Below are 12,123 nucleotides of genomic sequence, written 5' to 3' on the forward strand. Positions count from 1 at the left end.
GCAGGCCAGAGAAGGTCCTCCTGCCTGTGACTCCGCTTCTGGCCGAGAAGGAATGGTAGTCCCCACCCCACTACTTGGAGCCCCACGTCCCCCCAGCCAGTCTGCCGCTGGGGACAGATACCTAGAGCGAGGAAAACACAAGCAAGGGTAGAGACCAGGTACAGAGTTGGAATTGGTTCCTTTATGGAAAAACTGAAAATATAATAAAAATTAAAATAAAACCAGTTTTAAAAAAGCCAGCCCCTGGAGTTTCCACCTCCTGCCTCTGGCCCTCCAGAGGGATGAGGCCCTGACCCCAGGGCAGCAAAAGGATGAGGGCTTTCTGCCCCTCCTCTTCCCCCATTCTATTCCCATCTTAATCTCCACAGTGGGGGCCCCGGGAGGAACCAAACCTGGGTAGGGGAGCAGGGACCCGAGGCCCCGTGGCCCGAGGAGGGAGGCTCGGTGTGCACCCAGCCCCAGAGCTCCCGGCCTGTAGTGTGGGCATGGGCAGGGCCCCTCCTAGCCTGGGCCCAGCTGGGGTCGGGGCTGTTAGTTCCAGATCTTGAGGAAGGAGTCCCAGGAGCCTGTGGCCACAGCCATGCCATCGTCAGTGACCCCAAGGCAGCTCACTCGGTTGTCGTGGCCTGCGAGGACACCTGGGACAGAGGGGGACGTCAGAACTCCAGCCTCGTTTCCCTGTCCCTGCCCGCCCCCTGCTCAGCTCCCAGCTCTCACCTGCACGGTCGCCCTTCATAGCATCCCAGATGTTGCAATTGAAGTCGTCGTAGCCAGCGAGCAACAGCCTGCCGCTGCGCGAGAAGGCAACAGAGGTGATGCCGCAGATGATGTTGTCATGGGAATACATGAGGAGCTCCTGGTCGGCCCGCAGGTCAAAGAGGCGGCATGTGGCGTCGTCAGAGCCCGTGGTGAAGGCATAGCCGTTGGGGAAGAACTGCAGGACACAAGACCAGAATGGGATGAGGGTGCAGGGCAGGGCCGGGAGCCTGGCAAAGATGGGCCAGCCCAGCTCGCCCCAGAACTTACAGCCACGGCATTGATGTCGGATTCGTGGCCGATGAAGGTCTGTCGGCACATCGAATCCCGCACGTCCCACAGCTTGATGGAGGCATCACAGGCACCTGACACAAAGGTGCGGCCATCGGGGGCCAGTGACAGGGACATCACATCCCCACTGTGTCCAGCAAAACCCACCGTCTGCTGGCCTGTCTCAATGTCCCACAGGGCACTGGAGGGGCGACAGGAAGAAGGGATGGATCAGAGACGGATGCAGGACAGACCCCCTCTCCCCTCCCCCTCCACCCTGTGAGCCCAGGCCCAGTGAAGCCTCCACACAAGGGGCACCGGCTGCCACTGGGTGACAGAAGCCTGCTCCTGTCCCAGGTGAGGAGGGGTCCCCCCCTTCCCCCTCCGTCCTGCCACCAGAGCAAAAGGCTGAGTGTTCAGAACAAGGGCTCTGCCGGTGCTTGTGCACGGTGGGGACTACCCGCTGAGCACTGAGGCGGTGCTCCCTCCCCCGGCAGGAAGTGTAGGTGAGCCCCGACTGCCTAGCCCTGGCAGGGCCTCACCAGGTGGTGTCCCCAGAGCTGGTGATGATTTGGTTGTCATCCAGGAAGCGGCAGCATGACAGGTACCCTGGGGAAAGGGGCTGGTCAGCCGGGTCTTTAAGGGAGGGCAGCACAGCCCCTCGCCCCGCAACAGTGCCCATGCCTTGCCAGGCGCCTCTCACCAGTGTGGCCAGGCAGCTCCCGGCTGACCCTGACATTGCCCTCACGGGTCTTGAGGCTGTAGATGGAGCAGATGTTATCCAATCCCCCACAGGCCACAAAGTTTCCTGAGGGCGCGTAGGCACAGGTCATGACCCAGGAGGAGCGCAGCGGGATGGCATGGACCTATGGACGAGGGGCAGTGCCCAGGGTCAGAGCCAGCCAGGGCCTGCAGCCCAGCCCCGTCCAGCCTCAGGTGCCACCTCTACCTTGTTGGTGGTGTAGCTGTCCCAGATGATGAGCTTCCCGTCCTGGGAGGCACTGACCAGCAGCCTGTCGGAGAGTGGATGGAGACGCAGAGGGGTCAGGGTGGGAAGCCCCCTCTGGAGGCAGAACACCCTTCGCCCTCTCCCATCTGGTGGGAGACAACTCCCGGCAGCAGCTGAGAATTTCCTGTCGGTATGGCCCTGTTTCCCATCCCCTGGGGATGTCTGGGAGTCATGGGCTTCCCAAACAGACTTTGGCAACAGGGGCATCCTGTTTCTGGCACCAGACGTGCAAGGCTACCCCTGCCCACCCTGCCTGCCATAAACTCAGCCTGATGCAAACACGACAGCTCAGCACACAGCCCCAGCCACACCCACCTTGAGTCTGTCCCCCAGTGCATGGCGTAGATTTTTGCCAGGTGCCCACGGAGGGTCCTCCGTGTCCTCATTTGGATTCTCCCCACTGGGTCCAGCCCAGCTGTGATCTGGAGGTGGAGGCAGAATGGGCTCAGGAAGGTTCAGGCGGCAGGGCCCTCTGAGAAGTATGCTTCCAACCCGTGCTCCTTCCCTAAACCCAAGTCCAGCCCTGGATTCATCTCACCTGGGTCAGTGTTGAATCCCCACATGCTTTTCGGGCATCCTATAAGAGATGGCAGAGCCATTCAGAGAGAGGCACGAAGAGAAGACAGGAGGAGAAGAAAGAACAGGAAACAGGAATGCAGAGGATGAGACAGGAGGATATTAGGGTACCCCACCACCACCCACACACACAAACCCCTCCCCTGGCCCGGTGCACACAAGCCACCCGGCCCTGCCCGCTCAGCCGCCCCAGCCCGGCAGCCAGGCCCTCACCCGGATCTGGTTCCGGAGCTGCTCAGCCTCCTGTCTCAGTTGCTCCAGCTCACTCATGGCGCCGGGCCCGTGGGGCGGGGTTGGGGGCGGCTGGGGGCCGCGGGACGGGGGCTGGGGGAGGCAGCTCCTCGCCGCTGGCCCGAGGCCTGGGGGATGCAGGGCTGACGTCAGGCCCAAGGCCGCCGGGGAAGAAGGGGGAAAGGCGGGGTTGAAGCGCGGCCCGGAAGGGGTAAGTACCGGTCGGAGGGGGAGGGGGCGCCAGCGGTGGCCGCGGTCCCCCGGACAGAGCACGGGTCTCTGGCACGGGAAAGACGTAGCCAGGGAACAGCTGACTTCCCCAATCTTCCTCCCGTCCCCCGGAAACGGAGCGGGAAGCTCAAGAGGAAGCGCAGGGGAAACCCCTCCCTCGGACAGCAGCCCGGGCGGGACACCCGCGGCAGGAACTGGGGTGCGGGAAGGGGCGGGGAGAGTCCCTTCGAAAACAGACCGGGCGTCCTCCCCGGCCCGCACAGGCACCGCCCTCCTAGCACCTAATTTTAAAAGGGACCGTGCCTCTTTAAATTCACCCCCATACACCGCACACCCTCCACACACACATCCCCAGCTTCGACTGGGGGTGGGGGAGACCAGAGGGGAAAGCTGGGCTGTTCGTGGGGTTGCCTAGGCAACCGTCACCCGGACTGAGAGCACCTCATTGGTGAAGTGCCCCCACCCTAGCCCGGTTGCCGAGGCAACCCGCATCCACGGCTGAGACCTGTAGGGTGGATGACCCCACCCCCGGCCCCATCGCCCCCGCCCGACCCAGCCTCCCGCCCCTCCCCAGAACCAGCCAGGGTGGCTGTTTACAGGATTTGGGAAAAGCCGATTGGGCACTAATAGGTTCGGGACGGCTCACCCCGGATTATCCCTGGGCCGGCTGCGCCCCATTAGCCGCCCGCGGCGGGTGGAGGCGAGGGTGGCGAGGCAGCCAGCCCTAAGCCGCTGCTCCCTCCAGCGGCTAGGCCGCCCGCTCCGGTGCGCCCGCAGAAACCCCGTGGGAGCCGCTCTCGAGTAATTAGGGCTCCAAAGAGAGGTCCCGGGCCCCGAGGCGCGGAGCTGCTCTCTCCCAGGCGCCGGCGGGCGGGCGAGCGGGCGGCCCCAGGCGGCCCGGCTCCCCAAGAGCCCAGCCCGCGGGCTCCGCGCCGGGGCCCGGAGTCCTGCCCCACCTCCGCTTTAGACACCTGTGTGATCTGGCCATGCACACTGCACTCTGCCCACCCAGGCGTCCCCCATCCTGCTCCCACTTCCCCCGTACCCTGGGCGTTCCTCTTCCCCACTGACATTTCCCCTCTGTTCAGCTTTTCTACGCCAGCGCCAGAGGACGCCCCTCCAAAAAAGGGAGGGGGCAAAGCCCCCCACCCCACTTCCCCAGCTCCGGACAAAGCCCCTTCCTTCCAGCTGCCGGCAGCCCAGGCGGGGCGGCAACGCCAGACGCCCGGGGCAGAAGGAAGCAGGCCGGGAGGAAGCCGCTGGGGGCGGGGGCGACGCTCCCAGACCTCAATCCCCATCACTCTCCAGGGCCCCCTAGGCGGCCCCGGGTTCTGGGCATACAGCAGCCGGGGGTACCACGGAGAAATGGGGGTGCAACCACCTCCGCAGGTCTAGCGGGGAGAAGGGGAGGGGACAAGGGAGGGTCCCCGGATCTGGCAGCTGGAAGGCGCGGGCCGGTGCCGCGCTGCGAAGCGCAGTGGGCCTGGTCCTCCGGCCCCCACGACCTCCATTTTGCCCAAATGAAAGCTATGCGGAGAGGGTGGGGGCCGCCTGGGAGCTAAGCGTGGGGTTAGGACTACTAAAGGGAATAGGGTGCCGAAGTCTCCGGTCTAGGGTAATGGGGCCAGAAAACACGGGCAGACCCCAAATCGAGGTGGAGACGAGGAGAAGGGTAGCCTCGCGGCCCTGCCTGCCTTTCAGGATTCTGGAGTTTTGCAAGGAGAATGCCGGCGGGGGTGCAAAATGGGAGGACACGAGGGGTGCTACCCAGGGGCAGGCAAGGGGGTGGCAGAGGTGGGGAAAGGGGGCGGGGCGGGGCCTAGAGGAAGCCCCGAATTTAGACCCCCAACTTCTCAGGGAACAAGAGGTAGGTGGGGCTGGCCTGCGATCTGGGGTCAGGCAAAATAACCCCGATGGTGCAGCGAGAGCGTGCGTTATTGGAGGCGAGGGTCCCCCAGTTTCCCTTCCGGGTTTGGGAGCGACGGGGCCAGAAAAAGGGAGGGGAGGTCTGGAGAGTTACGTCCGCTCCCGAGAGGCCAGACCGGGGAGACAGACAGAAGAGAGGTTCCCCCATGGGAATTTGGGGCTGGGGGGGATGAGGACTCCTTTTATCAGCGGAGGTACCTGTGGCGGTGGGACTCTGCGAAGGGTCGCTAGAGGAGCGCGGGAGGTCCTGTCTTCCTCCGCGGCGGAGGCGGCAGCGGCGGCGACGCGGATGGATTTCCTCAGTTACCGCAACTCACCGTCCAGCTCTGCTCTCCCTAGAGCGGAGGGATCCCGCCCGCCAGTGACGCGGCCGTCGCCGCCGCGCCCAGGGCCCGGCTGGGCGAGACCAACTACTTAGTGGGGGGAGGCCGGAAGGGAAAATACCACCTAAGGGGCAAATATTGACCCTGTCACATCAAAGATATTACTCCACACTATTTCCACGCAAAACGGACCAAAACAGATGCTTTGCTTCCCAAAAAGGCGTAAGACATCTCCCCCGGGACTGGCAGAGATGGTACCGGCATAGGGGAGGGTGAAACCGCTGGATGATCACGTGACCTACCCTCCCGGATTGGGCGGCTCCAGACTGGGAAGGGGAGTTCGACGCCCCAGTTCTCGCCCTGGCTCCGCCCCCTGCATGTGAGACCACGCCCCTACTTAGGGGGCGGAGTTAGAGAGATCCTGACCCGCGCAGGGCTAGCCCGCAGGCCTCAGCGCTGTAGAGGAAAGGGCGGCGATGCCGAAGGTACCCGAGCAGGAAGGAGTGGGGGCGGCTCCGGCCCCTGGGAACTCAGGTGTGCTGTGAGAAAAGTCCTGCCCAGGCAGTGTCCCCACGTTGCCCAGTGGGCTTTTGTAGAACTCTTTACAGGGCTGCATGACACCGTAATAACAACTCATATTTATTGATTTCCATACTTATTTAATGCTCACGACAATATTATGAAGTTAAGTACTGGCACTGTTCCCATTTTATAGTAGTGGAAACAGATTCCTAGGGCTGCAGAGTTAAGATATGAACCAGGGCAGCTTTATCGACTTTACTGTGTGCAGTGCTAGCCTCTTGATGAACCCCTGGACCATCCCTGTAAAGGGATGAGAATGTAAGTATAAGCCTCAGTTTCCACATTTACAAAATGAGACTGTTGATAGCTAACTGCCCTGCAAGTCACCTTGGATTGTTATGAGATCCCCACAGACTGTGGAAATGTTTTGGTAAGTTCAAGTCAATGAATAGCCTTCGAGTCCTCATGAAATTTAAAAGTAAAAGTATCAAAACACTTTTCATGTAACCTCTGTTAAAGGCATCACAAATAGTTTTCAAAGCACCAATTTTGGGGCGGGGGGTGCAGATCTTAGTTCCTCAACCAGGGATTAAACCCGGGGCCCAGCAGTGAAAGCACTGAGTCCTAACCCACTGGACCGCCAGGGAATTCCCATCACAGCACCAATTTTTAAAGAAAATAAGAAAAAAAGTCATTCTTACTTAAGCACAAATTCCATGTATGTGCACTCACCAATTCAGTGACATATTAGCAGTAGATAAGAGATGTCAATTAGAATTTGGAAGGGACCTTATATTTACTTCAGTTTCAGTCTACAGATGGGTGAAGTGACTTCCCTAAAGTCATTTAGAAAACTAGCAGCCGATGACTAGAACCCAATTTTGTTAATATCTATAGGGTATCTGACACTGCTTCCTCTCACTTGGGTTCTGTGCTAACATGCTTCCTTGTTTTAACTCAATCAGCAAATATTTATTGAGTCCCAAAGATGTATCAGGCACTGTCTTAGGCCCTGGTGATACAACCTTGAATTTGTGCACCCTCCTCTGCCTGCAGGGAGCTTACAATCTACAGAGACAGATGGTAGACAACCATGGAAATAACTATTAGTACTAGAGGCTTGGAAGTGCCATTTACTGAGAGCAGAGCAGTTGGAAGGGGATATATTTGGGGAAGAAGATCAAGAGTTTTAAGTTGGGGCGTGTTAGGCTTGAGGTGCCTAGGAGAGGTGCAAGGCAGAATGCTCAGTAGTGGCTGTCGCAGCAGGTCTGGGGCTCAGCAGGAGTCTGGGTTGGAATAGAGCCTTGAGAATGAGTGGCATTTTAGAGCATATGAAATCATAAAGAGTTTCAGGGAAAAGACAAGATGGCCTAAGACCAAGCCCTGAGGAACTCCAACATTTAAAGGTCAGGCAGAGGAGAACAGGCTGCCAAAGGAGAAGCCAGAGAGCTAAGAAGAAAATCAGGAGAACGTGGAATTCTGGAACCCAACAGAATTTTTGGAAAATTCTGTTCCAAAAAAGGAATGGTAAACTGTGCTGAATGCTGCAGAGAGGTGAAACAAGGCTGGACTGGGAAGTGGGCATAAGATTGACTACCGTGGAGGCTGCTGCTGGCTTGGTCTGGAGCATTTGCAATGGATGCTTTGCTTGCAGTGGGCTGAGGGCAAGTGAGAAATGAGGCGGTGGAGATGACCAAGGTGGCCAAGGCTTTGGGAATCTTGGCTGGGAGGGGGTATAGAAAGGTGGGGCGGCAATGGGAGGAGAATGTGGAGTCAAGAAATTTGTGTTTTGATGGGAGCTCCTGGAGCTTGTTTAGATAATAACGAGAAGGGCTTCCCTGGTGGCACAGTGGTTAAGAATCTGCCTGCCAATGCAGGGGACACGGGTTCAAGCCCTGTTCCGGGAAGATCCCACATGCCATGGAGCAACTAAACCCGTGTGCCACAACTACTGAGCCTGTGCTCTAGAGCCCACAAGCCACAACTGCTGAGCCCGCGCACCTAGAGCCTGTGCTCCGCAACAAGAGAAGCCACCGCAATGAGAAGCCCGCGCACCACAACGAAGGGTAGCTCCCACTCGCCACAACTAGAGAAAGCCCGCGCGCAGCAACAAAGACCCAATGCAGCCAAAAATAAATAAATAAATTTACAAAAAAAAATAAAAACCTTGTTTATAAAAATAAAAAATAAAAAAAGATAATAATGAGAAGGACAGAGAGGAGAGAGAGGTGAAGATAGAGACAGGTAGGGGATGACCAGAGGATGACCAATCTCTCTGAGAAGGCAGAAGCCCTGGCGCACATGTGGAAAACCTGGCCCTGGTGGGTCATGGGACACTTCCTCCTCCCTCTGACTGTTCTTTCTCAGGCTTCTCCTCTTCAGGACACTCTGTAAACGTTGATTTTCTCAGGATCCCAGCTTCAGCCTCCTCTTCTCACTCTCCATGTTATTCACTGGTGACTCCAATCACTACTGGGACTTTCATCACCCCTTAATTGCTCATCACTCTCAGATCTCTGTCTCCACGTGCAGGCTTGGTGTCCATCCACCTGCAGACTGAACATCTCCACCTGGATGTTCATGGACAGTGGTGCACTGGAGTCAGCTCGTGCTAGCTTGGATCAGCTCACAAGAGGCCACTGTATACCTCTCTTCCCAACTCCTTGTTCAATGATGTCATGTTGATAGTAGTAACTTGTAATCGTTGTGGTGAGAGTATTTACACCATGGAAGTCAGCAAATGCTTCAGATCGAAATTCCCCTTCCCCGAAGAGTTGATTGTTAAAACAGTGACTGCACATCACTGTTTACAGATGTCTCACATTCAACATATTCAAAACTAAAGTAATCCTCTTCCACCCCACCCCATCCTACCCAACCCTACCTCTCCTCTGAATCTCTTGGCCCAGTTAACAGCACCACCATCTGCCCAGGAGCTTCTCACCCCCTCATTCCCCATATCCAAAAGATGGTCAGTTAGTTAGGCTATAGTCCAAGCTGCTAGAACAAACAGTCCCCAAAATTCAGTGGCTTAAGTGACAACCCCAGAATAGATCCTCCAGGACTGTGGGGCATCTCAGCCATCCTCAACCTGTGGCTTCCATCTCTGTGTCCAATGTGGCCCAGGCATTTCCCATTATTGTATCTGAATCCAACTCTTGGGAAGGGGGATGGCATGGAAGCACGAGTTCTTTCCTGTTTAAGGACACCACTAACTTCTATTCAGAAGTTGGCCAGATGCAAGGAAGCCTGGGAAATGTAGTCTGTAGCCATATACCCAGTTAAAACATTGCTCATAAAGAAAGAAGGGGGGGGGGGGGGCTTCCCTGGTGGTGCAGTGGTTGAGAATCTGTCTGCCAATGCAGGGGACACGGGTTCGAGCCCTGGTCTGGGAAGATCCCACATGCCACGGAGCAACTGGGCCCGTGAGCCACAACTGCTGAGCCTGCGCGTCTGGAGCCTGTGCTCCGCAACAAGAGAGGCCGCGATAGTGAGAGGCCCGCGCACCGCGATGAAGAGTGGCCCCCGCTCGCTGCAACTAGAGAAAGCCCTCGCACAGAAACGAAGACCCAACACAGCTAAAAATAAATAAATAAATTTATTTAAAAAAAAAAAGGAAGAAAGAAGGGGGACTTCCCTGGTGGCACAGTGGTTAAGAATCTGCTGCCAATGCAGGGGGCGTAGGTTCAGTCCCTGGTCTGGGAAGATCCCACATGCCGCGGAGCAACTAAGGCTGTGCGCTGCAACTACTGAGCCTGCGCTGTAGAGCCTGTGAGCCACAACTACTGAAGCCTACGCGCCTAGGGCCCGTGCTCCACAGTAAGAGAAGCCACTGCAATGAGAAGTCCGCGCACCACAATGAAGAGTAGCCCCCGCTCGCCGCAACTAGAGAAAGCCCACGCGCAGCAACAAAGACCCAACGCAGCCAAAAATAAATAAATTTATTTTAAAAAAAAAAGAAAGGAGGGAGATGGCTATTGATGTAAGGCTAGCAGTCTATGTCATCAGTGAATACATCTTGTCAGTACTACCTCTCCAATATTGCTTAAATCTATCCGTTCTACTGTATGCCAGTTGCTATTACCTTGGTTCTTGCCTATTTCCTGGCCTTTCAGGATAGTCCTTCTCTAATCAACCTACCAAATAGCTGCCAGAAGGTATCTTTCTAAAATGCAAGTTGGATCGTATAACTTTGCTGTTCAAAGCCATGCAGTAGTTTCCCACTGACTCCATGAGAGGGGCCAAACTTCTTTGCAAGACACAGAGGCTGGGTCTTTTCCCCTCTATTAAGAATGCCTTCCACCCCCCATTCCAATTCTACTTCCTGTCAGCTGGGAAATTTTTCATTTTCTCAGTCTTAGTTTAAATATTGCCTCCCTAACCACATCATTGTTTGTGCCCCACTGCAGTGCTGGCTCCATGCCTGTTGCAGTGTTTACTGGACTTTCTTTCTGGGCACTTGCCACCTGCACTAGGGGCTCCCTGGGAAGCCAGGGCACTTGGCTTGTCTGGAAGAGGTCTGGGTGAGAGCTCACCAAGCAATGAATAGACCCAAACAAGATGCCAAATCCTATCCAAGGTGTGGGGTCTGGGGGTCATAGTCCTACCACCTTCAATGTCATTACCAGGTGCTCAGGTTTGGCCAATGTGAGAACCTCCAGATGACTTTATTGAGCTAACTATTTAATCATCCATCTTCTAAAATAGACATTAAACTCAGTGAGAGTCACATCAAGTTATATGAGCCATTTTATTCCCAGTGCCTATCAGGCACCTGGAGAACATCTATGAAATGAATAGTAGTATGGCAACATTTTCCCCAGGACCAATACTCTTCACATGCCACAGTTCAAATCTCAGCTGTCCCTTACCAGCTGAGTGAACTTGGGCCAGTCATTTACCTCTCCATGCCTCTGTTTCCCTTGCAAAATGGGGATGATGATCGGGTCATTATGAGGACTAAATTACTTAATATTTGTAAAGCATTTATAACAGTGCCTGGCACATAGCAGATGCTTTGTGTTTGCTAAGTAAAAACAGGGTTCAGGCATAAACAAGTCAGTCTTTGACTATTTTTCTAGTTTCATCTTCCCCTGACGCTGGTCTCTACCACCAGCTCATCTCCAACTCTCCTATTTCCACGTATGGACCTTTGCTTACCCTGTTCTCTGGGCGGAACACCTTTCCCACCTTGTTCACCAGTGACCCCTATTTATCCTTCACAATTCAAACTTCACTTTTAGAAGCCTCCCTGGACTCTCAGAGACAGGTAGCCCCTCCCTCCTCTGGGCCTCCATTTCACCCCACTTTCATGCACGTCTGAGCTCCCCACTGCACCAAGACTCCTTGAGAGCAGGAATATATCTTATGCACCTTAGTATTCCCATACCTTGTACAATGCCTGGCACACCGTAGGCATAAAAGATATTTGTTGAATCAATGAATGGATGAATGAAATATATTAATAAACTTTACCTTAACCACTTCCATCATGCAGTAGAATATCATGTCAGATCCTATGACAAATGGAAATTGGCCACAGTTGACTGGGCGGTAAATCAAGTCTAGTCGGTAGTTCGCTGACTTTAGCTTTTCCACCAACCGTGAGAGGAAAAATCATTTTACCAGATAGACTACAGATTTCTATGAATAAATGGATAATAATATTAAAGCCTCAAAAATGCCCTAGGGACTTTCTTAAGACCCAGTGTTTGCTGAATAGCCCTGTGTGCCCAGCTCTCAGCCAGGAACTTGATTCTGGCATCAGACTGAGTCCTCACCACCAGCCGTTCTACAAATGGGGACAGTGAAGCTTGCAGAGGGACACAGGTGTTATGAAACAAGGTCACCTGTCAACTGGCTGATGTGAGATGTGAGTTCCCGTCCTGGCTCCACCCCAGTGGGCTGCGTGACTCAAGACAGGGCCCTGCCTCTATCTGGGGAAATCCCTATAAAATCTAGGAGTTGTATCCATGATCAGTAAGGTTTCCCCTGACTGGGGTAGTTTCTGAATCTGAGATCCTGACTGGGATGGGGGAGGGGGATGGTGGGAATTGACAAGGTGAATTAACAAGGGAAGTGAAGCAACATCATTCAATGTCAACAAAAAGGAGAGGTGCAGACCATGAATAGAATCACTTTCCCCTCCAGTGTTCTCCTTTAATTCTCACCTCAGCATTTTGAAAGATGAAGAAATGAGGCGCTGAGAGGTGAAGGGGCTGTTGCAATTCATCCAGGCCTCAGTTTATAGAGGACAATGACTGACCTAGGCTCACTCTG

The 12,123-nt window shown here is 55.1% G+C and overlaps 1 protein-coding gene across 1 annotated transcript; it reads right to left on the reverse strand.

Annotated features, from left to right (window-relative positions):
* Nucleotides 1-161: 161 nt before the first annotated feature.
* On the reverse strand, nt 162-5,362 carry GNB2 (G protein subunit beta 2). Its single transcript, XM_082430743.1, has 10 exons — nt 5,198-5,362; nt 2,825-2,970; nt 2,574-2,612; nt 2,351-2,457; nt 1,976-2,039; nt 1,730-1,892; nt 1,569-1,635; nt 1,027-1,228; nt 718-934; nt 162-638 (listed from the first exon to the last, which is right to left on the reverse strand). Exons 2-10 carry the CDS (start codon nt 2,879-2,881, stop codon nt 532-534), a joined length of 1,023 nt encoding a protein of 340 aa, XP_082286869.1. The 5' UTR covers nt 2,882-2,970; nt 5,198-5,362; the 3' UTR covers nt 162-531.
* Nucleotides 5,363-12,123: the final 6,761 nt, after the last annotated feature.

The sequence above is a fragment of the Balaenoptera physalus genome (genome assembly GCF_965194825.1).
Source record: "Balaenoptera physalus genome assembly, chromosome: 16".
NCBI lineage: Eukaryota > Metazoa > Chordata > Mammalia > Artiodactyla > Balaenopteridae > Balaenoptera > Balaenoptera physalus.